Consider the following 26412-nt stretch of genomic DNA (forward strand, 5'->3'; position numbering starts at 1 on the left):
GACGCTGCGCTTTAACACGCTGTCCAGAGCGCCGAGGCGCCGCGTCCTGCTGCGCATGCGCGAGGGCGCGGGGCCGCGCGCAGGCCCGCGCGGGCGCGCTCGGGGAGGGGGCGGGTAAGAGGGAACCGCGGGCGAGCTCGCAAAACGCGAGACTTCGCGAGAGTTCCGGGCGGCGCCGGCGCGTGGTGCCCGTGGGGGAGGGGCGGGCCCGGTCGAGGGCGCAGGCGCGAGCGCGCGGCCGCGGCGGCGGTTGGGGGGGGCGCCGCTTCCGGAAGGTTCGGGAGGCTTCTGGAAAAGGCGCCGCGCGCTGGGCGGGCCCGCGTCTATATAAGGGAGGCGCGGGGGCGGCGCGCCAGTTGCTTCTGCGTCCCGGTGTCGCTGCGCGGAGCGGTGCGGTCACTCAGCCAAGGTGAGCGGGCTCGGGCGCCGGGGCCGGGATGCGCGCCGGGGCCGGGGTGCGGGCCGGGGCCGGGGTGCGGGCCGGGGCCGGGGCGGGCGGCCGCCTGCCTGCCCGGACCCCCTAGGCCGCGGAGCCCCGGGGCCCGGCCGCCCTTCCCTGCGGAGCCCGGGCGGGACGGCGGGACGGCCCGGCGCGGGGCCCCGGCGGGCGCCGCCATGACGGCGGGCGCGGGGCAGGGCGGCCGTTGGAGGCTGCGGGGGCCGGGGCCGGGGCCGGGGTCGGGGCCGGGGTCGGGGCCGGGGTCGGGGTCGGGGTCGGGGCCGGGGCCTGGGTCGGGGCCTGGGTCGGGGCCTGTGCCGGGGTCGGGGTCGGGGCCTGTGCCGGGGTCGGGGTCGGGGTCGGGGCCGGGGCCGGGGTCGGGGTCGGGGCCGGGGCCGGGGCCGGGGCCGGGGCCGGGGTCGGGGTCGGGGCCTGTGCCGGGGTCGGGGTCGGGGTCGGGGCCGGGGCCGGGGCCGGGGCCGGGGTCGGGGTCGGGGCCGGGGCCTGGGTCGGGGCCGGGGCCTGTGCCGGGGTCGGGGTCGGGGCCGGGGTCGGGGCCGGGGCCGGGGCCGGGGCCGGGGTCGGGGTCGGGGCCGGGGCCTGTGCCGGGGTCGGGGCCGGGCCCGGGCCCCGCGCGCACGCGCCCGGCGGCGGCCGCCCCTGGAAATGAGGTCATCCTTTGTGAGCCGGCCGCGCCGCCCCCCGCCGGGCCGGCCCGGGGAGCCCGCACGCGGCGGCGGGGCCCCGGGGCGCCGCGTGGACCTGGCGCGGGGCTTGAGGCGGCTCGTGCCCTCCGCAGATGCCCGAGGAAACCCAGACCCAGGACCAGCCGATGGAGGAGGAGGAGGTCGAGACCTTCGCCTTCCAGGCGGAGATCGCCCAGTTGATGTCGCTGATCATCAACACCTTCTACTCGAACAAAGAGATCTTCCTGCGGGAGCTCATCTCCAACTCCTCGGACGTGAGTGCGCGCGCGCGGGGTCGGGCCTTGGTTTCAGCGGGCACTCCTCGGCCTAGGCCTCACGTGTTCTCCACCCCGCACCCCCCCCCTTTCTTTTTCTTCTAAATAATAGGCTCTGGACAAAATCCGATATGAAAGCTTGACAGATCCTAGCAAATTAGATTCTGGGAAGGAGCTGCACATCAATATCATTCCCAACAAGCAAGATCGCACCCTCACCATTGTGGATACCGGCATCGGCATGACTAAGGCCGATTTGATCAACAACCTTGGTACTATCGCCAAGTCTGGCACCAAAGCCTTCATGGAGGCTTTGCAGGCCGGTGCAGATATCTCTATGATTGGCCAGTTCGGTGTTGGATTTTATTCGGCCTATCTGGTCGCTGAGAAGGTGACTGTCATCACCAAACACAACGATGATGAGCAGTATGCCTGGGAGTCCTCGGCCGGGGGCTCATTCACCGTGAGGACTGACACAGGTAGGCACGTGGGAGGAAGAGGCTCCTGTCAGTCAGTGGGGGTGGGGAGCTGCACTGTGAAGTGCTCTTTAAAAAACCTTGTTTAGGGCTGGGAAGGTGGCTCAGTGGTAGAGCGCTTGCCTTGCATGCATGAGGCCTGGGCTCGATTCCTCAGCACCACATAAGCAAAAAGAAAAAAGACGGAAGTGGTGCTGTGGCTTAAGTGGGAGAGCACTAGCCTTGAGCTGAGGGACAGTGCCCAGGCCCAGACTTCAGGCCCCACGACCAGACCCAAAAAGAGAAAAAAAAAACCTTGTTTAGTCAGCTCTGGTCTCCTTCCTGTAACTAGATTTAGAAGGCTGAGGTCAGAATTGTGGTTTAAGGCCACCCCAGGCAGGAATATCCATGAGACTCGTATCTTTAGCCACCAAAAAGCCAGAAGTGAAGCTGTGGCTGAAGTGTTAGAGCACCAGCTATGAATGAAAAAGCTCAAGGATAGCCAGGTGGCTATCAGGAGGCTGAGACCCAAGAATCGTCATTCAAAGCCGTCACCAGCAGAAAAGCCCCCACGAGACTTGTAAGTCTCCATAAGCTACTCAATGAAAAAAAGCAAAGTGGCACTGTAGCTGAAGTAGTAGAGCACTACTAGCCTTGTAGTACAAAGAAACTCAGTGACAGTGCCAAGGCCCTGAATTCAAATCTCAGGACCTACGTTTTACACTTATTTGTTCAATATAGCCAGTTCAAAAGAAACATACAATAAAATTGTGTAAGCCAGGCACTGGTGGCTTGCTCCTGTAATTCTAACTACTCAGGAGGCTGAGATCTAAAGATGGTGACTTAAAGCCAGCCTAGGCAGAAAAGTAAGCACCCCTCAAAAACAGAAGAGGAGCTGAAGTATAGCAGCAATCTTGGGCAAAAAATGCTCAGGGTTAGTGCCCAGGCCTTGAATTCAAGTCCCAGGACTGGCACAAAGGTAAACTGCCTGTTTCTGTGTCTGAGGATTTAGGTGCTGGGAATTACATGGTGCCACTCAGCTAACAATTTTTTTTTGTCGTGGGGCCTGAACATAGGGCCTGGGCACTGTCCCTCAGCTTGAGGCTAGGGCTCTACCACTTGAGCCACAGCGCCACTTCAGGCATTTTCTGCTGGTGGCTAATACGATTTTTGAGGCTGGGTCCCACTAATCTAATCTTTTCTCTTCAGTCTCCCAAGTGGTCCCACTACAAGCATGGGCCACACCCAATTTGCTAATGTTCGTAAGCCTTTATTTGGCTCCATTTTCCTTCTGCAGGGGAACCTATGGGCCGAGGAACAAAGGTTATCTTGCATCTGAAGGAAGACCAAACAGAATACTTGGAGGAAAGACGAATCAAGGAAATTGTGAAGAAACATTCTCAGTTCATTGGCTATCCCATTACCCTTTTTGTAAGTATTCATGTAACTGCAGAATGAATTTTCTTGTTTGTAAAGTAGCTAAGATAAATACTCTGTTCAGCAGTTTAGCCCAAACTCCAGGTGTTTACTACGCAGCCTTTTGGGAGCCTAAGCACCCTAGGTGCTGTGCCTAGGATTGCTTGAAAGGTAAATACTAATGGAGAAGCTTGTTACAGCCACATAACGTCACTGTGTTATCATGAAGCAATGTTTTCTCAAATCTGTGCTTCGTGCTTACATACAGCGTAAAGCAAAATGACTTCTGGTTTTTGAAGGTGGAGAAAGAACGTGATAAGGAGGTCAGTGATGACGAGGCCGAAGAAAAGGAGGATAAAGAGGAGGAAAAGGAAAAGGAAGAAAAGGAGTCAGATGACAAACCTGAAATAGAGGATGTTGGTTCTGATGAAGAGGAAGAAGAAAAGAAGGATGGTGACAAGAAGAAGAAGAAGAAAATTAAGGAAAAGTACATTGATCAGGAAGAACTCAATAAGACAAAGCCAATTTGGACCAGAAACCCTGATGATATCACTAATGAGGAGTACGGAGAGTTCTACAAGAGCTTGACCAATGATTGGGAAGATCACCTGGCAGTGAAAGTAAGTGACCAATGAATGAGCACTGGAAAATGAGTCTTGTCTGTGGGCTCAAAGTGAAAACGCTCTCCTTTAGCACACACATCTCTGACAGCTCATTGCCCACGTGTTGATGCTGAACATTGTGTTTTGTTGTAGCATTTCTCAGTTGAAGGACAGTTGGAATTCAGAGCTCTTCTTTTTGTCCCGCGACGCGCTCCTTTTGATCTTTTTGAAAATAGAAAGAAAAAGAACAACATTAAGCTGTATGTCCGCAGAGTTTTCATCATGGATAACTGTGAGGAGCTGATCCCTGAGTATCTGAGTGAGTATGAGCGGGAAGACCGTTTCTGCTTAAAGCCTCTCATCTCCAGGTTCCTTTGAGGGTCTATGTTTTGTCCTCCAAGTGACCAGTGCCTTGTCTTTTTTTGCAGACTTCATCCGAGGGGTGGTGGACTCTGAGGATCTCCCTCTAAATATTTCCCGTGAAATGTTACAACAAAGCAAAATTCTGAAAGTTATCAGGAAGAATTTGGTCAAAAAATGCCTAGAATTGTTCACTGAGTTGGCAGAAGATAAAGAGAACTACAAGAAGTTTTATGAACAGTTCTCTAAAAATATAAAGGTGAGTGGATACGTAGTTGGTTTTTAAACAGGCCTCTTTGTTTTGGTCAGTCGTGGGGCCTGAACTCTGGGCCTGGGCGCTGTCCCTGAGCTCTTCAGCTCAAGGCTAGCACTCTACTGCTTGAGCCACAGCTCCACTTCTGGCTTTCTGCTTATGTGGTGCTGAGGAATGGAACCTAGGGCCTCATGCATGCAAAGTAGACACTACCACTGAGCCACCTTCCCAGCCCTGGGCCTCGTTGTTCTTAAAAAAAAAATAATGGTCCTTTCAGCTTGGAATCCATGAGGACTCGCAGAATCGGAAGAAGCTTTCTGAGCTCTTACGCTACTACACCTCTGCTTCTGGGGACGAGATGGTTTCTCTCAAGGACTACTGCACCAGGATGAAGGAAAACCAGAAGCACATCTATTACATCACAGGTAGTGGATGGGCTGGGGAGGTGTTACAGTCATCTGTTGGGTCTTGTAGCTTTAAAGAGGCCATGGATATTTTTGCCCTAACATAAACTAGATGATTAGATGAAGCAAAGCATCTGACCCCTAGGAAATGCGTGAAAGAGGAACTTTGCAATGCATTTCAGGTGAAACTAAGGACCAGGTAGCTAACTCTGCCTTTGTGGAGCGTCTGCGCAAGCATGGCTTGGAAGTGATCTACATGATTGAGCCCATCGACGAGTACTGCGTCCAGCAGCTCAAGGAGTTTGAAGGGAAGACGTTAGTGTCAGTCACCAAAGAGGGCTTGGAACTCCCAGAAGATGAAGAGGAGAAGAAGAAACAGGAAGAGAAAAAGACAAAGTTTGAAAATCTGTGCAAGATCATGAAAGACATCTTGGAGAAGAAGGTTGAAAAGGTGTGTTTTAATACCCACAGGCAATGTTTTCTGATCACTATTCCTACAGCGTTCAACTGCCACCATCTTTTTTGTAGATCTTAGCTTCCAAATAGTACTGATGCCTACACTTAAAGATGAAGTACTTCAGACCCACTCAATACTTGAGTTCCTATTTTATTCCTTTTAGAGAAGTCTTGAAAGATTCAAAAATATTTCTAGGCATAATCACCACTGGGCTTTGAATTGCAGGTCGTCGTGTCAAACCGATTGGTGACGTCCCCATGCTGCATTGTCACGAGCACGTACGGCTGGACAGCGAACATGGAACGAATCATGAAGGCCCAAGCCCTTCGAGACAACTCAACCATGGGCTACATGGCAGCAAAGAAACACCTGGAGATCAATCCCGATCACTCCATTATTGAGACCTTGAGACAGAAGGCAGAAGCTGACAAGAACGACAAGTCCGTGAAGGATCTGGTCATCCTGCTCTATGAAACGGCACTCCTGTCCTCCGGCTTCAGCCTGGAGGATCCACAGACCCACGCGAACCGCATCTACAGGATGATTAAACTCGGGCTAGGTAAGACACTGCAGGCTAGGGCAGTACACGAGAATGGAAGCCTCTGGAGGCAGAAGTTAATATGGGCCAAACTGGATTTCTCACCTTGCTTTTTTGGGGATCTTAATCTGTATATTTATGGGGATAATAGAACAAGAGGGGGGACTGGGAAGGTGGCTCAGTGGTAGAGCGCTTGCCTTGCATGCATGAGGACCTGGGTTCGATTCCTCAGTGCCACATAAGCAAAAAAACAACTGGCGCTGTGGCTCAAGTGGTAGAGCGCTAGCCTTGAGCTGAAGAGCTGAGGGACAGTGCCCAAGCCCAGAGTTCAGGCCCATGACTGGACCCAAAAAACAAAAAGAAGAGAATGCCAGCCATGTCAGACTGCTTACTTGTTTTTAAGAGCTAATAGATGGTATTTCCCACGAAGGTATTGATGAGGATGACCCCGCCGCCGACGACACCAGTGCGGCCGGGGCAGAGGAGATGCCGCCCCTGGAAGGAGACGACGATACCTCACGCATGGAGGAAGTGGACTAGGCCCGGCAAGCTCCACACTCACCTTCATTCCCTCTATAATATCCCCAGGATTTTGTTTATTTTTGTTAACATTTAAAAAGTCTGTATAGCATGACAACTACTTAAAGGGGAGGATAAGATTTCTTTCTACTTGTAAGTGATAACTGTGACACCGTAGGCGAGGCAGATTAGTAATGCTTTTTTCTAGTTTCACCTTGGTTTTGGGCAGGTGAAGATGTTTGTTGTAAGCTCTAACGTGACCTGGTTTATGGTCTCAAGTGTTTAGCTATTAAGCCAGATTCCTTAGCAGACCAAATCTTTTGTCATTGATGTGTTCTGACACATTACCTTGATGTTTAAAGAAATGTGTTTTTGTTGAAATGGCTTGAGTTTCATCAGAGGGTCCAATTAGTTTTCCATCCTTGTAGTTAATGCTGCATGTGCTAGTCCTCTAGAAATATGTGTTAGGCTGACACAACTTGATGGAACTCTACAGGGCTTGTTTTCCAAAGAAAAGTGTACCATTTAGAGAAATATAAATAAACTTCCCTAGATGTTGTGTTAAACATTAAAGCCACTCAGCAGCAGAGCTTGTGTGTGATGTAATGCGCTCACAGTGTGCTTTATTTTTTATTTTTTTAATTTTGGGTCTGGTCGTGGGGCTGAACTCTGGGCCTGGGCGCTGTCCCTCAGCTCTTCAGCTCAAGGCTAGCGCTCTACCACTTAAGCCCCAGCGCCACTTCTGGCTTTTTTCTTTTTGCTTATGTGGTACTGAGGAATCGAACCCAGGGCTTTGAGCATGCAAGGCAAGCGCTCTACCACTGAGCCACCTTCCCAGCCCACAGTGTGCTTTAAAAGATAGCAAATATAGATGAGTTAAAACAGTAGAAGTCTTTATTATGGAGTAGGGTTTTTATCTTGCTGCTTAAAAGGATCTGTTTCAAGCTGGGTTGGTGGCTCACACCTGTCATCAACTACTCAGGAGGCTTAGATCTGAGGATCATAGTTCAAACCCAGCCCAGGTAGGAAAGTCTGTGCTGCTTCATCTCCAGTTAAGTGAAGTTGTGACTCAAGTAGTACAAGTATCATGCTTGAGTTGAGACAGTGACAGTGTCTAGGTCCCATCCCAGTCCTGGGACCAAAGTGCATGCTTTAAAAGAACAAGACCCACACCAAACAACAGAAAAACTATTAAGTGGGCGTGAAGCAGCATACCTGTATTCTTGGCTGAAGCCAAATGGAGTCATTCTGGGCAATGTACTTTTCTTGCTAGTCCTGGGGCTTGAACTCAGCCTGGGTCCTGTCCCTGAGCTGCTTTTGCTCAAGGTAAGCATTCTTTTTTGTGTGTGTGTGTGTCCGGTCGTGGGGTTTTTTGTGTCCGGTTGTGGGGCCTGAACTCTGGGCCTGGGCGCTGTCCCTCAGCTCTTCAGCTCAAGGCTAGCGCTCTACCACTTGAGCCACAGCGCCACTTCCAGCTTTTTTCTTTTTGCTTATGTGGTGCTGAGGAATCGAACCCAGGGCCTCAGGCATGCAAGACAAGCGCTCTACCACTGAGCCACCTTCTCCCCTGTTCTTTTTTCTAGTAAAATTTCACTATTTTACCCAGGTTGGTCTTCAACTCTTGGGCTCACATGTTTCTCCTGCCTTCGCTTCTCAATTGCTGGAACTATGAGCTACACCTCTAGTCTCTGGGAATATTTGGGGGGAGTTGGGGATGAGGGCAGTCTCACCGTGGAGCTCAAGCTCGGCAGCGCTGGCGGGTTGGCCCTCCGCCCGCAGTGGCACTGCCCCAGCTGCCTCTGCCCGCGTGAGGTAATCCAGGAGCAGCAGATCACCGCGTTCCAAACCGGTCATCCGCACCCTGATTTTCCCATTTCCTTACCAAGACCCCGTGATTGGCTGAGTCCAAGTCATGGGTCTGTCCCAGAGACAAGGGGGAAGAGACTTGTGTCCAGAAGGCCTCAGGAAGCAGGGTTTGGGGGTTTTGTGCCAGTCTCAGCTTGAGCTCAGCTGGGTGCTGTCCCTGTACTTCTGTGCTCAAGGCTAATACTATCACCTTGAGCCATGGCTCAGTTTCCAGCTTTTTGTTGGAGATGAGTCTCTGGGTACCGGGTACTGGTGGCTCATGCTTGTCATCCTAGCTATTCAGGAGGCTGAGATGTGAGGATTGCTGTTCAAAGCCCGTGGGGGCAAGAAAGTCTGAAATTCTGATCTCTGATAAGCCACCAGAAAACTGGAAGTGGCTCTAGCTCAAGTGGTAGAGTGCTCGCCTTAAGCTGAAGAGCTGAGGGACAGCACTCAGGCCCAGAGTTCAAGCCCCACGACTGACCAAAAACAAAAAGGTCTCTGGGTGGGGAAGGTGGTTCAGTGGTAGAGTGCTTGTTTCACATGCAGGAGGCCCTGGAAATGGTGCTGTGGCTCATAGTGGTAGAGCTGAAGAGCTCAGGGACAGCACCCAGGCCCAGAGTTCAAGCCACATGACCAACCAAAAAAAAGTTCCATGGATTTCCCTGCCTGGCCTTAAACCATGATCCTCAGATCTCAGCCTCCTGAGTGGGATTATAAACGTGAACCACTGGCTGGCTGAGAAAATATTTTCTGACAGAAGCCCTAGCAGTTCTTGCATTCACCACATCTTTCCCTGTTTTGTGGTGGGAATGTGGCCGGCACCGTGCATGCTGGCCAGCCCCTGTCCACCGACCCCGGCCTGGCCTGGCTGGCTTTTGGTGGTGGGCTGCCTGTGAGTCTGGGAAGGGAGACCAGAACCCCGTTTATTCACTGCTGTCTCAGCGCTCAGGGCAGGTACCTGGCTCATTTGTGGCCCGAATGAGAAGTTGGTTAAGTGCAACTGGTATTTTTTTCCCTTCCTGTGTGGATGACAATTGAATAATTTTGTGTTATTTAGGAAACATGTTCCTCCTGCTCAGCTTCATCTCTTCAGACCTTTAAAGAATAATGGCAGATTAATCTTCCATGGGAAGGAACGTCACCTCACCTCCCTGGAAGAACATTCTGGAAAGCCACGTTCTTGATGAGTCACTGAGTATTAATAGCACCACCAAAAATCTGAACAAAGATTCCATTATGTGAGCGCAGAGGCGGTGACTGCCAGCGCCGCCAGCCGGGCGCGCCGTGCAACATTCCTGCCTTCACGCTGCCACAGTGGGCCCGTGAAAGTTCCAGAGCTGAAAATGTCCACGTTAAGCCAGGTGCTGGAGGCTCACACCTGTAATCCCAGCAGTCAGGAGGCTGAGATCTGAGGATCAGGCTTTCAGGTCGGCCTCCCGGAAGGACTCCATGAGACCGACAGGTTAAAGTGGAGCCGTAGCTTGAGTGACAGAGCGCCCACTTTGAGCAAGGGATCTCAGTGCCCAGGCCCTGAGTTCAAGCCCCACCAGGCCAGCAAAAACAACGTATTTTCGGTAGTTGATTGGGCAGGAGGAGCGTGTGGGAGCAAGCAGATGTTTCCCACTGTAGGGGGCCCCCCCGGGGGCTGCCGGGAGGAGCAGCTGGGGCTGCTCAGGTGTGGGGTGAGCGGTGCTGAGCCAGGCAGGGGCTGGTGCAGGATGGCGCTCGGCTGAGGATGGAGAGGCTGAGGGCAGCCACGGGGAAGGGGTGGAGGGCTCGGTGTCCTGCAGCCCTGGTGGGAGGAGGAGTCTGCCAGACTGGGCGGCATGCAGGGCAGGTGCACCCCTTCTCACCCCTACGTGGAAGGTGGGGGCAGGTGGAGGGCCTGTGGGAGGGGCAGGCGCTCTCCAGAAGTTGCCCTGAGGGGGGTCGCCGTGGAGACCCCTGTGACCTCACTGGGGCCTGGGCCCCAGGACCCCGCCGCCGCCACCTCCACGTGGGAGCAAGATGGACGTCCCATCCTGGAGGTAAGGCTGGCGCGAGTGCCTGAGCTCTGCACCGCTGGGCCACTGGCTCTAACCCGATCTATCCGCTCCCCTCCGCCCAGGGGCAGGCCCAATTTGGGGCTCCCTTCCTGGGAACAGTGCGAGTGTGGTCAGTGGGGTCCACCGGCAGGCAGGGGCAAGGCCAGGGGGGCCAGGTGTATGGCGCCCCCCACCCCACCCCGTGTACCTCTTCCCACAGGGACTGCTGTGCTCCGAGCCATCCTGGAGGTTGCTGGGTGGAGGATGGCGGGTGGATGGAGGATGGCCTCCAGCAGCCAAGGAGGCCCCTGCACACTTTGTGTGACTAAGGGTGTGGACCCCCAAGAGAGAAGAAGTGCTCCTGTGGGATGAGAACGGGACCCCACCTCCCAGATCCTGCAGTGGGGGGGCCTGGCTGTGAGGGGGGCGGGAAGGCGCCTCAGGTCTGCACCCTGGGCCTGCGGCCCTGCCTGTGGGCAGGGGGCCCATGCGGAGCTGGCCCCTCCGTCCCCGGCCGCACGCCCACGCAGGATTCTAGGGCATCTGGGAATTAGTCCCGGCCATTGGTGCCGTCTGGGAGGGCACGGTGTTTTTCCAAAGTGAAATAAAATTGCATCGAAGTGAACTAGAATTGCATTGGAGCAGCTTCCTGTCCAGCAAGGACTCTGCTTTCTGCTTGTACAAGTTTTGTTTTGTTTTTGTTGGTTGTAGGGCTTGAACTCAGGGCCTGGGCTCTGTCCCTGAGCTTCTTTGTGCTCAAGGCTAGCACTCTGCTTCTTGAACCACAGCGCCACTTGTGGCTTTTTCTAAGTAAGTTAATGGAAATAAGAATCTTATGGAAGCCTGGCACTGCTGGCTCACGCCTGTCATCCTAGCTACTCAGGAGCCTGAGATCTGAGGATCATTACGGTTCAAAGCCAGCCTTGGCAGGAAAGTCTGTGAGACTCTTATCTCAAATAAACCACTAGAAAACAGGAAGTGGCGCTGTTGCTCAAGCGGCAGAGCAGTCACCTTGAGCTGAAGAGCACAGGGACAGTGCCCAGGCCCAGAGTTCAAGCCCCATGACTGACAAAAAAAAAAAAAAAGTCTTATGGACTTTCCTGCCTGGGCTGGCTTTGAACTGTGATCCACAGATCTCAGCCTCCTGAGTAGCTAGGATGACAGGCGAGAGCCACTGGCGTCACCCAGCTCTGCTAGGGCACCTTTGTGATCCGAGGGATTCTGAGAAAAGCTTGGTTCACCCCCAGGCACTGTGACCTTGCGGTGACCTTGCCCTCAGGAGCTTTCCTCCTACCCCCCCACCAGAGAAGGTTGGTCTGTCCTTCAGAGCTACTCAGCACACTGTAGAATTTGAGTTGTTTTTCGGTGCCATCAGAGATGGGAAATTGTAACCTAAAATAAATAATACATTGTTGATCCTTTTAATTTTTTTAATTTAAATTTATTCTTGTGCAGATTCTAGGGCTTAAACTCCGGCTCTGACCCTTCTGCTTGGCTTTTTCACTCTACATTGGCATTCTACCACTTGAGCCACAGGTCCTCTTCTGGCTTTCTGGGTGGTTAATTGGTTCAAAGCCAGCCTGAGCTTTGGACCCGGACCCTCAGCTCTCAGCCTCCCGGGTTAGCTGGGATTATAGGTGTGAACCATCAGTTCTTAGCTGTTATTCCTTTCTAATATGCCAGAGAATGTGTGTACATATATATACACATATATATGTATAGATCATATATGTGTGATATTGTTATATAATCATGTTATATATTGTTATAATATATATCACATCTAGTTTATATACATGAGACATACTTGGTTTTTTGTTTTTGTGTATGTGGTGCTGAGGAATTGAACCCAGGGCCTCATACATACTAGGCAAGCACTCTACCACGAAGCCACATTCCCAGCCCCTTATGAGACATATTTGGAAATGTCTGGTTCGGCTACGATGCGCAGTGGCTGTGGTGAGCGCTTGCCTACGACACATGAGGAGCCCCAGCACCGCAGAAACAAACTATCTGGTCAAAATATTACCAAGTATGAGCCGTGTGCTGGTGGCTCACACCTATAATCCTACTCAGGAGGCTGAGATCTGAGGATCATGGTTCAAAGCCAGCCTGGGCAGAAATGTTCGGGGGACTCTTATCTCCAATGAACCACTAGAAAACCAGAAGTGGCGCTGTGGCTCAAATGGCAGAGCAGTAGCTTGGAGTGAAAAAGGTAAGGAACAGTGTTTAGGTTCTGAGTTCAAGGCTCCCAGCACCACAAAACCTAAAGCAAAGCAAAGCAGAAAGTTACGGCCAATAATATGAAGATGTTAAGCTTAGAAAAATGCTGGGGGGGTGCGGGGGGGAGAATGTGTGATTTGCACACTAGATCCAGGGCCCTCCGAAGGTGAGTCCTCCAGACCATCAGCTCTGTGTGTCTGTTTAGAATTCTGTCTTAGATGAGAACAAATGGTTTCTGCGTGCTGACCCTGGCTGAGAATAGGGAGAAGCTGGATCTGGAAGGAGTGCCCAGTGTGTGTGTGTGTGTGTGTGTGTGTCTGTGTCTGTGTGCGTCTGTGTGTGTGTGTGTACGTTTGTGTCTGTGTGTGTCTGTGTGCGTCTGTGTGTGTGTCTGTGTACATGTGTGTATGTGTGTGTCTGTGTGTGTGTGCATCTGTGTGCGTCTGTGTGTGTGTGCATCTGTCTGTGTGTGTGTCTGTGTGTCTGTGTGCATGTGTGTGTGTGTGCGTCTGTGTCTGTGTGCATCTGTGTCTGTGTGTGTCTCTGTGTGTGTGTCTGTGTGCGTCTGTGTCTCTGTGTGTGTGTGTGTGTGTGTGCGCACGCGCACTGTCCCTGGTGTCTAGTGCAGCGAAGGGGCTGGCTGCTTGCAGGGCAGGCTGGCTTGGAATGAGGCTCCCATCTCTGGAAGGAGTGCTGTGTGTGTGTGTGTGTGTGTGTGTGTGTCTGTGTGTGTCTGTGTGTGTCTGTGTGTGTGTGTCTGTGTGTGTGTGTGTGTGCACACGCGCACTGTCCCTGGCGTCTAGTGCAGCGAAGGGGCTGGCTGCTTGCAGGGCAGGCTGGCTTGGAATTAGGCTCCCATCTGCTGTGCCCACGCAAAGCCCGGGGATCCTCTTAGCACTGCTGGGCACAGGAGCTCAGCGGATCTGACATCATGCAAGGCGCGCGTGGGGTGTGGGGCCGGTGTGCTGGGGAGATCCCACGGCCTAGCCTGGACACCCCGGCCCTGGCTGCCCAGCCCTCCCTCCACCGCCCTGGGCTGGCGCGCCGGCCACGTGGCGCCTCGGCCCGTGTGAACAGGGAGCAGTAGGCTCGGGCGATCGGTGTGGCCCGGCTCGCTGGCTTCCTCCATCAGCACGCCGCGTGCTGGGAAGCAGACTGCAGGGCGTCCACATCTTTTTTTTCCCCCCTAGTCCTGGGACTTGAACTCGGAGCCTGGGCACTGTCCCTGAGCTGCTTTTGCTCAAGGCTAGCGCTCTACCACTTGAGCTACAGCTCCACTTCCAGCTTTTTCTGTGTATGTGGTGCTGAGGACTGGAACCCAGGGCTTCGTGCATGCTAGGCAAGCATTCTACCACAAAGTCCAGCTGGCTTTGAACCTGTCCTCAGGTCCCGGCCTCCTGAGTAGCTAGGATTACAGGTGTGAGCCACCAGCGCCCAACTAATTTGTCAGTTCTTTTGTTACCTGTTCATTTTGTTCCCTGTGCCCGTGGGGAGCTGCCTGTGCTTCCCGTGGTAACTGCGCAGCGCGGCACCTGCGTTTCGTGCTCGCTCTGGAGTTGGCGCTGGGCCGGCCTGGGGCGCCGTGCTCTGCTTCAGCCTTTTGCCTGTGGCTCTTCTCTTCCCCAGCGCCGCGTGGTGAGGAGTCTGGCTTTTCTCCAGTGTTTCTGGGGCCTTTGCTCAATCATGGAGCTGTGGGTGTGTGGTTTATTTCTGGCATCTCTGTTCTGTGTGTCGTTATGCCACTGCCGTTCTGGAGCATATGTATGTATGCGCGCACGCATGTATGCATGTTGTACACACTGGGTCATGAGTGTATTAGACTGAAGAGCAGAAGTATCAACAACCAGATCAACATGGAGAGTTGAAGTGGTCGCCATGGTGACCTGAGGAGCGTCAGGACACGCCAGGCAGGAGGGGCAAGGTTAGGGCGCAGGGTCCCAGGGGGCTGGAGAGTTCAGTCTCGTAGGTTGGCTTCTGGTGTGGGTGTGGCAGGTCCAGTCCAGAGACAGGTGTGGCCTGCAAGGAGGAGCTGGGGCACTAGTGCCATCTGTCACTAAGGGGGAGGGGAGGGGCTTTGACCTTTAGATTAAGATTCCCAAGCCAGGCGCCGGTGGCTCACGCCTGTAATCCTAGCTACTCAGAGGTTGAGGATCTCGGTTCAAAGCCAGCCTGGGCAGGAAAGTCCGTGAGACTCTTATGTCCAATAAACCACCAGAAAACCAGAGTGGTGTTGTGGCTTATGTGGTAGAGCGCTTGCTTTGAGCTGGAGAGCACAGGAACAGCGCCCAAGCCAAGTTCAAACCCCACGACCCACCAAAAAAAAAAAAAATTCCCAGCTGGAAGCCGGGTGCCAGTGGCTCACGCCTGAAGTTCTACTCAGGAGGCTGCGATCAGAGGATCACGGTTCAAAGCCAGCCTGGGCAGGAAAGTCTGTGACTTTTTTTTTTTTTTGGCTGGTCATGGGGCCTGAACTCTGGGCCTGGGCGCTGTCCCTCAGCTCTTCAGCTCAAGGCTTGTGCTCTACCGCTTGAGCCACAGCACCACTTGTGGCTTTTTTCTGCTTATGTGGTGCTGAGGAATGGAACCCAGGGCCTTATGCATGCAAGGCTAGCGCTCTACCACTGAGCCATCTTCTCAGCCCTCTGTGAGACTCTTATCTCCAATAAACCACTAGAAAACTGGAAGTGGCGTTATGGCTCAAGTGGTAGAGCACTAGCCTTGAGCTGAAGAGCTGAGGGACAGCGCCCAGGCCCAGAGTTAGACAGATGGCCTTCAGGTCGGTCGCCTGGGGGGAGGGGGAGGAGGAGGGATAGGCCAAGCTCTCCAAGCCCTGAGAGCAATACCGATTCCCACCTGCGCGTGTGTGCGTGTGTGCGTGTGCGCGTGTGCGCGTGTGCGCGTGTGCACGTGTTTGAATTATTTGAATCATGGCCTAAGAGCTCGACATGGCCTCAAACTCTCCGTCCTCCTGCCTCAGCTTCTGGGACGCTGGATTACAGGTATGCCCTACCATGTTTTGTTTCCACGTGTGTGCACATCAGAAATTGTGACATTTCCAACTTTGTTTTTTTATTCAAGACTGCTTTCCTGGGCTGGGAATGTGGCTCAGTGGTAGAGCGCTTGCCCTGCATGCCTGAGGCCCTGGCTTCGATTCCCCAGCACCACATAAGCAAAAAGAAAAAAGCCGGAAGTGGTGCTGTGGCTCAAGTGGTAGAGCGCTAGCCTTGAGCTGAAGAGCTGAGGGACAGCGCCCAGGCCCAGAGTTCAGGCCCCACGACCGGACCAAAAAAAAAACAAAAAACAAAAAAACAAGACTGCTTTCCTATTTGGGGTGTCTTGGAATTCCATGTGGATTTTAGAGTTATCTTTTTATGGGGGAGAGGGGGAGGAGTGAGGGAGGTAGGTGGGAGAGGGAAGGGATAATAGGAGAAAAACAAAGGTAACAATGCTGGACATTACTGTAACTGTAACCCCTCTGTACAGCATCTTTACAATAAAATTTAAGCCAAGTGCTGGTGGCTCCCACCTTAACTCTACCTTCTCAGCCTCCAGCTGAGGATCACGGCTCAAAGCCAGCCTAGGCAGGAAAGCCCATGAGACACTTATTTCCAATAACCACAGAAAACCGGAAATGGCGCTGTGGCTCAAATGGTAGAGCGCTCGCCTTGAGCTGAAGAGCTGAGGGACAGCGCCCAGGCCCAGAGTTCCATGACCGACAAAACACACACACACACACACACACACACACCAGTTCCATGACCGACGAAACACACACACACACACACACACACACACACACACACACACACACACACACACACACACACACACACACACAAAAAGACCCACAACTATTTTTTCTAACTGTGAAGAATATCATTGGTATTTTGGTGAGGACTGCTTTGAATCTGTAGATTGCTTTGGAAGGTATGAACATACTTTTTTCTTCATGGGGCTTGAACTCAGTGCTTGGCACTGTCCCTGAGTTCTTTTGCTGAGGCTAGAACTCTACTACCTTGAGCCACAGCGCCACTTCTGGCTTTTGAGTGGTTAATTGGAACTAAGGGGCTCAGGGACTTTTTCTTTTTTTTTTTTCAGGCGGGCGGGGGCAGTCAGGGAGCTTGAACTCTGGGCCTGGGCACTGTCCCTCAGCTCTTCAGCTCAAGGCTAATGCCCTACCACTTGAGCCACAGCACCACTTTTGGCTTTTTCTGCTTATGTGGTGCTGAGGAATCAAACCCAGGGCCTCATGCATGCAAGGCAAGCGCTCTACCACTGAGCCACCTTCCCAGCCCTCTCAGGGACTTTTCTGCATGATCTGGGTTTGAACCACCATCCTCAGACCTCAGCCTCCTGAGTAGCTAGGATCTCAGATCTGAGCCACCAGTGCCTAGCTGGTGTGTACTTTTTTTTATTTTTTGGCAGTCCTGAGGCTTGAACTCAGGGTCTGGGCACCGTCCTGGGGCTAGAATTCTGGGGCTAGGCACTGTCTCAGAGCTTTTGTGCTCAAGGCTACCACTTGAGCCACATCTTCACTTCTGGCTTTTTGCTGTTAGAGAAAAGCGTCCCACAGACTTGCCCGCCCAGACTGGCTTTGAACTGTGATCCTCATATCTCAGCCTCCTCAGTAGTTAGGATTACAAGCATGAGCCTCCAGTGCCCAGCTTGTTTTTCTTAAAACTATCAACCTTTTTTTTACCAGCACAACTATGTTTATTGCAGCATTATTTACCATAGCTAAGATATGGAACCAACCCAGATGCCCCTCAGTAGATGAATGAATCAAGAAAATGTGTGTGTATATATATGTATATATACGTATATATGTATATATGTATACATGCATACATATATACACATGTATACATATATACGTGTATATACATACATACACACACACACACACACACACACACACATATAACTATCAACATTTTTTTGAAGAGTTGGTCTTGCTGAGGTTTAACTCTGTCTCTGCCACGTTCACCCCTGAAGGCTCAGGGCTCTAGTGGCTGGTTTGCTTTGAGCTGGGGTCTGGCTTCCAGTTGTGGACTGGGTACTTCCTGGTCTCAGCCGCTAAGTGCTGGAACTGCAGGCAGGTTTCACCAGGCCGGGTGGCTCTGGGCTCTTTTTTTTTTTTTAAATAGTCATGGGGCTTGAACTCTGGGTCTGGGCGCTGTCCTTCAGCTCTTCAGCTCAAGGCTAGTGCCCTATCACTTGAGCTACAGCGCCACTTCCTTTTCTGAGTGGTTTATTGGAGATAAGAGTCTCACGGACTTGCCTGCCCCGGCTGGCTCTGAATGGCGATCCTCAGATCTCAGCCTCCGCAGTAGCTAGGATGACAGGCATGAGCCACTGGTGCCTGGCCACTCTGGGCTTTTGACAGACATCCTTGTGGGTAGTGGTCACCACCATGAGGACACGAGGACAGAAGGCTCCAGAAAGTTCCAAATGGCACTTTGGTGGTCCACCTCTTCCTGCCTCTGGGATCTCTGACTGTACTTTGTCCTTCCCAACTTGGTCTTTTCTAGTTAAGGAACAAGTGGACATCATGGCCTGCCTGAGGCGTGGCCAAGCCCCCTGTATCCGGGCAGGGTTCAGTATGACCAGCTTCCGGAAACGCCCAAGAAACGCACGTCATCGGCTCCAGGTGCCGGGACTGGGCAGGGGTGGGCAGGGCGGAAGGTGCTGGGGACTCCTGGGAAATGTCCATCTCACTGGCTCTTGGTTCACCTGTAAAGAACTTGGCTAAGAACTAGACCTGTGGGGCTGGGAAGGTGGCTCAGTGGTAGAGCGCTTGCCTTGCATGCCTGAGGCCCTGGGTTCGATTTCTCAGCACCACATAAGCAGAAAAAGCCAGAAGTGGAGCTGTGGCTCAGGTGGTAGAGCGCTAGCCTTGAGCTGAAGAGCTGAGGACAGCGCCCAGGCCCAGAGTTCAGGCCCTAGGATTGGCAAAAAAAAGGAGGCCCTGAGCCCTGAGGCCTCACTGGACCTCAGCTGCTGTCCGTGGAAGGAGGGAGGGACGTCTGGCTCTGGGGGTGGGCTGGTGTCCCTCCCCCTGGGGAGGAAGAGGGGTCCTGCTCTTCTGGGAGAGGCCCAGGTTCACATCCCGGGCCGCAGACCACGCCTGCCAAGGGCCCCGAGCTGCTGCTCAGCATCTGGGGCCGCTTTTCTCCTGTCGGCCGCCATCTTGCCTGGACAAGATCCAGCATGGCAGCCATGCTGGCGCGGGCTGTGGGAACCCCGCGTGCCCTCATGGGCTAAGTTGCTCTCCTGCCTCAGTGGACAGAAACACGCAAGACTTCCTCCCCTGCCCCAGGTCTGTCACAAGAAGAACCACCTGGACTTTGCTGTTGCTGAAGGCATCTGGAGAGAGGTGTGTCCAGAATGTTCCTGTGACCCCTTACCCCTTACTAGGGAATGCTAAAAGCCCCTGAAAACTGACCTCTGGAGAAAGATCTTGGGCCTCCTTTTTTTTTTTTTTTTTTTTTTGGGTCCAGTCGTGGGGCTTGAACTCTGGGCCTGGGCGCTGTCCCTCAGCTGTTCAAGCTCAAGGCTAGCACTCTACCACTTGAGCCACAGCATCACTTCCGGCTTTTTGCTTATGTGGTGCTGAGGAATCCAACCCCGGGCCTCAGGCATGCAAGGCAAGCGCTCTACCACTGAGCCACCTTCCCAGCCCCGACCCCGGCTGTTTTTTTAACCAAAGGAAAACAGTAAACTATTGACTGAGTAGTTGGCCTGGGAGCTTTACAAAACCATAGATCTGCAGTTAGTCAACTGCAAACATCACCTCTATCCAAATTCAGATTAAACCGTTTTCTAGGCATGCGGTGGAGAGGCTGAAAGACGCTTTTTGGGGAACGCGTGTCAGTCCTCCAGAGAGGATCGGGGGTGGGGGGAGCCCTGGGTGTGGCCCGTGGCAGAGTGCTCGGTCTGGGCTCCGAGCACACTGCGTTCAGGCTTTAACTCAGCACCAGAAGCGAGTCCATGAGCTCTCTGAGGTTTCCCTCCCGAGGGAGACGGCCCTGGAGCGCAGCTTCTGTGCTGAGCTCGGGACAGTGTGCTCCTCTCCTGTGTGCACACGTGTGTGCGTGCAAGTCGCACTGAGTGGCACGCAGCACTGGCTCACCCATTGCTCAGCTGTGCGTCCCCCGAGCTCCTGTGTGAGGCCCTGGATTCTGCCCACAGACAGGGCGAGGAGGAGGACTGGTGCTCTGAGGGGCCTGGGCGGGCTGCAGCCGGCTGCCGCCCGGCCTTGGGTACATTTGGGCATCAGCCACCCTGGCCAGCAGCCCTCAAGCTGCTGCCTGCAACAGCCCCGGGAGCAGGTGGCATGAGATGCACCTCAGGACAGCAGAGGAAGCCGGCTTGGGATCCAGTATGGCACTCTGGTCTCCCTTCACCAGGGAAACGGACTCGGGGTTGGCAGGGATGTGGCGCCGGCCACAGTGGCCGGCAGGGCTCGGCTGATGGACCTTTGGCCCGAGGGCAACTGGTTTTTCTTGAGTTTGAGTCTTGTTCTGTTTCCCAGGTTGGCTTCTAACTCCCACTCAAGGGATCCTCCTGAGTCGCTGGGACTACAGGCACACTCCACTATGCCAGGGAATTGGCTCTAATGCCTTCAAAAAATTGTGCTGTAGGGGCTGGGAAGGTGGCTCAGTGGTAGAGCGCTTGCCTTGCATGCATGAGGCCCTGGGTTCGATTCCTCAGCACCACATGAGCAAAAAAGAAAAAAAGCCAGAAGTGGCGCTGTGGCTCAAGTGGTAGAGCGCTAGCCTTGAGCTGAAGAGCTGAGGGACAGCGCCAGGCCCAGAGTTCAGGCCCCACGACCGGACCCCCCCCACACAAAAAAAATTGTGCTGTAACCCAGCAGTCCTGAGGCCGAGGCCGGCAGGCAGCAAGCTGCAGGCCAGCCTGGACCGCACTGCGCTCTCCTCTCAAAGCCCCGACTGTGGACTGAGGCCCGGGGTGGGGTGGGGGGCGGCCCACTCCGCCAGCAGCGCAAGGCCCAAGTCCGATCCCCACTCCCCCTCAAAAATCGCTCCCAAGGCCGACCGCAGGCCGCATGTGTGCTGCCGCCTCTGCCGCCGAGGTGGACGCGTGCAGCGACGTTCTGTCTTCAGCTTTCAGACCCCCGTGACGGCCACTCAGACGACCCTGGTCATTCTTACCACCTGGCCCGCTGCCCGGGCCGGAGCGACTGCGCGGGCGCCGCAGCCACGCCGAGGCCGAGCCCGGGAGAAAGGCTGCGCGAGGAAGGGCGGCGCCCCTCGGGGCTCCCCGCCATCCTGGGGGGAGCTGCCAGCCGCGCCCCGCCACCCCCCGTGTCCCCCAGTGCCAGCGACGTGGACATGCAGCCTGTGGGCGAGGCCAAGCTGCCCGCGGCTGCCCGCAGCCCCCAGGGTGCCAGGAGGCCGGCCTGGAGACCGTGGGCGTGGCCAGCCGCGGCCGCCATGCAGCCCGCCGAGGGGGGCAGACGCCTGCCCAGCAGGGCCAAGGGCACGCGGTCGCCACCCCGGCTCCGGAGCGAGGGAGACAGGGCGCCCAGGCTCACGCTGTCCAAGAGAAAGCTGCAGCTTCTGCTCGCAGAACCTGTGAGCACTAAGAGAAAGAAGTATGTGGCCTGTTCTGGGGTGATTGGATTGGGTTCTGGAAGGGTCCAGAAGTCACCTGGGGTGGGGGCTCATGCGGTAAGCTAATGCTGAGGAGTGCATGTTTGTTTTTGTTGTGTGCCCACACCACTATTGGGTCTACACTCTGGGGCTGATTCTGCCCTGTTGCTTTTTAAATTTTTTTTGCCTGTCATGGGGCCTGGGCGCTGTCCCTCAGCTCTTCAGCGCAAGGCTCTACCACTTGAGCCACAGCGCCACTTCTTGTTTTCTTGTGGTTCACTGGAGGTAAGAGTCTCATGGGCTTTCCTTGCGTGGGCTGGCTTTGAATGGTGATTCTCAGATCTGTCTCTTGAGTAGCTGGGATTACAGGCGTGAGCCACTAGTGCTTAGCTTATTTTTGTTTTCTTTTTGTGCCAGTACTAACTGGGACTTGAATTCTCTTTCAGCCTTTTCTTTTTTTTTTTTTTTGGGTCTGGTCGTGGAGCCTGAACTCTGGGCCTGGGCGCTGTCCCTCAGCATCTTCAGCTCAAGGCTAGCGCTCTACTACTTGAGCCACAGCATCACTTCTGGCTTTTTTCTTTTTGCTTATGTGGTGCTGATGAATGGAACCCAGGGCCTCAGGCATGCAAGGCAAGCACTCTACCACCGAGCCACCTTCCCAGCCCCAGCCTTTTCTTCTTATAGCTCTAGTTAGGATTTTCTTTTTTTTTTGGTCGGTTGTGGGGCTTGAACTCTGGGTCTGGGCATTGTCCCTCAGCTCTTCAGCTCAAGGCGAACTCTGTACCGCTTGAACCACAGCGCCCAGGCCGAGTTCAGGTCTTCTAGTGGCTTATTGGAGATCAGAGTCTCATGGACTTTCCTGCCTGGGCTGGCTTTGAACTGCGATCCTCAGATCTCAACCTCCTGAGTAGCTAGGATTACAAGCGTGAGCCACTGGCGCCTGGCTGGACTTTTTCTCTTAAACGGTGACAGATGGAGTCTGCTGTTGAGAGGGGATCTTTGTGGTAATCTTGAGTGGCCTTTGGGGAGGGTCTCAGTATTGGTGAGGAGCTAAGTTCTAAGCCAGAGGCCCACAGGCCGCCTGTGCCCGTGCCCGTGCCTGGCTGCGCGAAGGCCGCCGTCGGGCCGCCGCCTCTGAGCTGGAGTGAGCGGGGGTGAGCGACCTGAGCTGCCGGGGGGGGGGGGGGGTGGGGGGGGTGGGGGGGTGGGGGGGTGGGAGCAGAGGTGTTCGGAGCTGTTGGCGGGCTCTGCTCTGAGGATGCTGGCTGAGCTCGGATTTGCTTCTTGCAGGTAGCGAGAGCAGAGAGCCAACGTGGTGCCCGTGGATGCTGGCGGCTCTGTGCCCGGCCCCCTCTCCCAACAGGGTGTCCCCCCACCCTCTGCAGGCTGCAGGACTCCCCCAAGTGCAAATAAAAGCCACGACCTCAGGGGCGCTGGTCCGTGCGGTGGGCGGCAGGGCTGTGTGGGGCAGTCAGTCCTCTTGTGTGGTCGCTGGGTGAGCACCGGGCCAGGCAGTGTGCTGCTGTGTTGTTCACCCCGCACCCTTCCCGGGGGCCAGGCAGGCCTGGGCCACTGCCTCCCCGCCATGCGATTAGCAGGTCTAGCTTTGCTGTGCCAGTAAGGGTGTTGCCCCAGAGCCTCTGCCAGGAAGCCTGGCTACCCCACAAGGTCCGGTGGCCATCGGGTGAGGACAAGCCAGGCAGAAAGCCACACAGGCTGCCGGGAGGGCCCCGACCTCCGCCTCCCCCCGCCAGATGAGTGCCGAGACAGAGCCAGCCGCGTTTAGTGTTTTATTCATAAAACCAGCCCCACGCGGACACTCTAAAACCAGGCGCTTCAGCTGCACCATCCCACCGCTTGCTACCGGCCGCCGCGCTCCGTGCCTCCGGCGCCCGCCCCGCCCCGCCCCGCCCCGCCCCGCCCCGCCTCCCTCCCGCTCGGTCCGCAGCGCAACCCGCGCTGCCCCGCGGCCAGGGGTGAATGCGTGTTAAATACTGAGTTTTACTGTGACATAGGGGAGCCCGCGGGTGCCTCACTCAGTGCACAGCACGGCCACGCCTCGCTCGTAGAAGCTTCGAGGATCTTCCTTGGTAGCAATTTCGAAGTCCACGGTGAAGATGAGGTCTGCCCGGGTGAAGTTCAGGTACACGGGTAAGGTCACCTGGGGAAGGTGGGGGAGAAGAGGTGAGGCGCGGCGCTGCGGGGGTGGGGTGGGGGCTGGGGGCGGGGCAGGGCAGCGTCTGCTCACCACACTGGCCTTCTTCTCGGCGTTGGTCTGCTTGACCCAGCGCAGCTGCGTCAGCGGGAGGACGGTGGAGATGGCGTTGGACAGCGACAGCTTGTTGTTGTTGCACGTGGCCCCTTGGAGCTTCAGACCTGCGGGAGAGGAGGTCGCTGGGCGGCCGTCCCCCTCCCCCCTCCCCCCCCCCCCCCCCCCCCCCGTCACCTGGGAACAGCAACCCGGGCTGCCCCGCCTCCCAGCTCACCTGTGACCCCAAAGCTGCAGGCGTCCAGGGCGGCGCCCTGAGAGGTGGTGACATTGACCTCCAGGCAGAGCTCCTCCAAGGACCAGCTGGTGGCCTGGGCCACGTACTGCCTTGTGGCGGTGATGTACGCCTCGGGCACAAACAGGCCGCCGAGGTACACGTGCACGTTCTGTGGGAGAAGCCGCGCAGGGCAGGCGCTGCGGTCAGCCGTGTCCGCTGCGTGGGCCCGGCCCGCAGGGCAGGCGTCCCGTTCCCCGCGGGCGGTCCCACCTTGAGTTCCTTGGCGCCCCCCGACGCGGCGGCCTGCGAGATGCTCTGCAGCTGCTTGATGCGCTCGCTGAAGTCCGACACCCACTGGATGACCGTCATGCCGGCCGGCACGGTGTAGTGAGACCAGCTCCGAGGCAGGATTCCTGCAGCCAGGCAGGGACCCACTCGTGTCAGCTCCCACAGGGCCCTGTGGGCTCCCCCCACCCCCGGCTCTCACCCGGGTCCTTGGCACCCAGGATGCCCCTGGGTGCATCTGTTCAGCGTCCAGTTAGCCCAGGGCGAGTGGTTTACACAGCTAAAAACCCCCCAAGTGGCTGAGGGCTCCTCAGCCCCGTGCCCTCGCCCGCCACCACCCCCACTCCCGTCCAACCCACTCGCGACGGAGCCTTCTCCATGGAGGGCACTGTGTGCTCCCTTGCCGCACTGGAACCCCCTAAAGTTATGGGACTTGGAGCAAGACTGCTCTACCCAGAACCTGGCATAAAGGAGGAGCCCAAGGCATGGGAAGGCCCGTGCGCAGGGCCTCCGGCATGGCCGGGCGCGGAGGTGCAGGCCCAGTACCTTTCACCAGCTCGTTGATGAGCGTGCGCAGGTAGTTGGTCTGCTTCTTCTTCCCCTCGCACACCTGTGCCACGTCTGCCAGGTCCTGGCGCACGTCCTGGAGCAGCTTCGCCCCCATCTTTACCTCCCTCTCAAAGAACCTGAACAGAGGATCCTAAGAACATTCCAGAAGAGAAGCGAGGATGAGGCCATGGCTCGCACAGGGAGGAGACCCTTGTAAGGAGCCCAGAGCTGCTGACAGTGTCATGGGAGCCTGGGGTGACCTGTCAGCGCTGCCCACCTTCACTTTGCTTTGGTGATCGACCAAAAAACAAAACAAAACAGTGGGGTTCACTTGGGGGCTTGAACTTGGGGCCTGGGTGCTGTCCCTAAGCTCTCTGTTCAAGGTTAGCACTCTACCATTTTGGGCCACAATGCCACTTCTGGTTTTCTGGTGGTTAACTGGAGGAGACGGGAGTCTCACAGACATTCCTGTGTAGGCTGGCTGTGAACTGCGATCCTCAGAGCTCAGTCGCCTGAGTAGCTAGGGTTATAGTCGTGAGCCACCGGTGCCTGGCTCTGTCCCTTTTTGAGGTCCTTTGCCTAGCCTAGGGAGCAGGCAGTTCCAAAAGGTTCCTTGATGGTAAAATAGGTTCTGGAGTGCAGGAGCCATGGGAGGGCGGAGAGGCCAGCTCTGGTCAAGTTCTTTACATGCACGCATGAAAACAGGTCCGTGAGCCCTGCTGAAGCTGGTTTACCAGCCGGGAGGAACGGGGCAGAGATGGAGGGGTGGGTTTACCTGGGATGTGCTATGTGTACAGACAGAAGCGACACCACTTGTTGCAAGGAAAACACTAAAGGGTTGCTCCACTTGCTGCCGGCTGGGGATGAGCTGCTGCTGCTGCACAAGGCGGGGCCGCTCAAGCACCTCCTCCCCCCAGTTGGCTAACCCCGCACGGCTACCTTGATGTTCTCCACCGTGCGCTTGAGCGGGCTCAGCGCCTGGGGGATGAGGTGCAGCCAGTTGGAGGCCGTGGTGTGCAGGGTCCTCATCCAGGCCGGGCGCCCGTCGGACGTGGAGTCTGTCCTGGTCTTCTTCTCCGTCTCTGCGTAGGCCAGGTCATCCTCATCCTCCAGCATCTGCATCTTCAGCATCTTGCTGATCATGTCCACACCTAGGCCACAGGCCACCAGAGGGGGAGAGGACGGAAGAGAAGAGACACGGAATGGAAAGGCCACAGGGCCAAAGTCTTGCTCGGGTGGCCTGAAAGGCACTAAGCTGGAGTGCCCCTCGGGCTCTGCGGTGCTGTTTCCTCCCATGTCCAGTCAGTGACTGAAGCACTGGCCGGGAGATCATACAGGACAACAGCTCACCCCAGGGCGAGGCCCCGGTGCCCCTCTGGTGCCTGATGGCGCGTGTGGAAAGAGGGGCTCACGACGGAGAGCTCTGAGGACATCTATTCTGCCAACTCAGAGAACTGGTGGCTGCGGAGCCTCTTTGGTGTCCTCTGCGTCTGGCTGAACCACCCCAAACCGCTCTGCCTCGGCGGGCCCTGGACTCGGCCACGTCCACCAGCTGTCCTGCAAGCGCCCATGGGCAGTGGTGCCCTGCTGGTCGCTGCTGTCGTCCTCTGTTCTGGCCCTCACCTCCGAGGCGGCCAGCACAGCCTGCAGGACGCTGACCCCAGGCCTTCACTGTCCTCCCTGGCCGGGCTGTGTGCTCTCATGGGACTGAGGAGCCTTCCGCACATGCATGCGTGCACACACATGCATGCACGCACACACACGCATGCACACACATACGCATGCACGCACACACACACACACACGCCCACCTTGGGTGGTCAGGAGCACCTTCTCGGCGTTGTTGGGCAGGCCCAGCCAGGAGGGCGTCTGTGCGTCGGGGAGCAGTTCCACCCACTGCACAAACTCCTCTCGCCTGGAAAAGCAGCACATGTGGAGCGGGTGTTAGGCAGCCCTGCAGCGCCAGCCGCGTCTCCTG

At 55.8% G+C, this 26412-nt stretch overlaps 3 protein-coding genes across 6 annotated transcripts in view; 2 read left to right on the forward strand and 1 right to left on the reverse strand.

Annotated features, from left to right (window-relative positions):
* Nucleotides 1-302: 302 nt before the first annotated feature.
* Nucleotides 303-7005, forward strand: Hsp90aa1 (heat shock protein 90 alpha family class A member 1). Its single transcript, XM_069997550.1, has 11 exons — nucleotides 303-409; nucleotides 1239-1400; nucleotides 1513-1879; nucleotides 3153-3286; nucleotides 3571-3891; nucleotides 4027-4192; nucleotides 4302-4492; nucleotides 4764-4911; nucleotides 5073-5341; nucleotides 5573-5906; nucleotides 6316-7005. Exons 2-11 carry the CDS (start codon nucleotides 1239-1241, stop codon nucleotides 6423-6425), a joined length of 2202 nt encoding a protein of 733 aa, XP_069853651.1. The 5' UTR covers nucleotides 303-409; the 3' UTR covers nucleotides 6426-7005.
* Nucleotides 7006-10145: 3140 nt separating this feature from the next.
* On the forward strand, nucleotides 10146-22531 carry LOC138810433 (uncharacterized). Of its 4 annotated transcripts, none has more exons than XR_011367129.1 (6): nucleotides 10146-10279; nucleotides 18031-18149; nucleotides 18819-18875; nucleotides 20626-21116; nucleotides 21913-22118; nucleotides 22405-22531. XR_011367129.1 is itself a non-coding variant. In XM_069997553.1 (5 exons), exons 2-5 carry the CDS (start codon nucleotides 18051-18053, stop codon nucleotides 22406-22408), a joined length of 651 nt encoding a protein of 216 aa, XP_069853654.1. In that variant the 5' UTR covers nucleotides 10146-10279; nucleotides 18031-18050; the 3' UTR covers nucleotides 22409-22531. The 4 variants fall into 4 exon arrangements, 2 of the variants coding, with proteins under 2 accessions (XP_069853654.1, XP_069853653.1); XR_011367128.1 differs by having other exon boundaries at nucleotides 21913-22079; XM_069997553.1 differs by lacking the exon at nucleotides 21913-22118.
* Nucleotides 22532-22891: 360 nt separating this feature from the next.
* Dync1h1 (dynein cytoplasmic 1 heavy chain 1) overlaps nucleotides 22892-26412 on the reverse strand; it is an 82905-nt gene continuing 79384 nt past the window's right edge. Inside the window, exons 72-78 of the mRNA XM_069997551.1 lie at nucleotides 26246-26349; nucleotides 25374-25585; nucleotides 24432-24585; nucleotides 23871-24013; nucleotides 23601-23769; nucleotides 23363-23490; nucleotides 22892-23275 (exon numbers count right to left, since the gene is read on the reverse strand). Of these exons, the coding sequence (XP_069853652.1) occupies nucleotides 23147-23275; nucleotides 23363-23490; nucleotides 23601-23769; nucleotides 23871-24013; nucleotides 24432-24585; nucleotides 25374-25585; nucleotides 26246-26349 (1039 nt within the window). The 3' untranslated portion in view covers nucleotides 22892-23146. The remainder of the gene's footprint in view (nucleotides 23276-23362; nucleotides 23491-23600; nucleotides 23770-23870; nucleotides 24014-24431; nucleotides 24586-25373; nucleotides 25586-26245; nucleotides 26350-26412) is intronic.

Source organism: Dipodomys merriami, unplaced genomic scaffold (genome assembly GCF_024711535.1).
Source record: "Dipodomys merriami isolate MVZ:Mamm:240054 unplaced genomic scaffold, mDipMer1.0.p SCAF_50, whole genome shotgun sequence".
Taxonomy (NCBI): domain Eukaryota; kingdom Metazoa; phylum Chordata; class Mammalia; order Rodentia; family Heteromyidae; genus Dipodomys; species Dipodomys merriami.

What these genes read in the sequence shown, in the direction of transcription:
- LOC138810433 (XM_069997552.1), top strand. Translation starts at nt 18,051, where the DNA reads ATGGCCTGCCTGAGGCGTGGCCAAGCCCCCTGTATCCGGGCAGGGTTC. An exon ending in CTGAAGGCATCTGGAGAGAG is followed by an intron (nt 18,876 to 20,625) that starts GTGTGTCCAGAA and finishes TTCTGTCTTCAG; the next exon opens with CTTTCAGACCCCCGTGACGG. An exon ending in GTGAGCACTAAGAGAAAGAA is followed by an intron (nt 21,117 to 21,912) that starts GTATGTGGCCTG and finishes CTTGAACCACAG; the next exon opens with CGCCCAGGCCGAGTTCAGGT.
- Hsp90aa1 (XM_069997550.1), top strand. Translation starts at nt 1,239, where the DNA reads ATGCCCGAGGAAACCCAGACCCAGGACCAGCCGATGGAGGAGGAGGAG. An exon ending in AAGATCACCTGGCAGTGAAA is followed by an intron (nt 3,892 to 4,026) that starts GTAAGTGACCAA and finishes GTTTTGTTGTAG; the next exon opens with CATTTCTCAGTTGAAGGACA. An exon ending in GCACATCTATTACATCACAG is followed by an intron (nt 4,912 to 5,072) that starts GTAGTGGATGGG and finishes AATGCATTTCAG; the next exon opens with GTGAAACTAAGGACCAGGTA.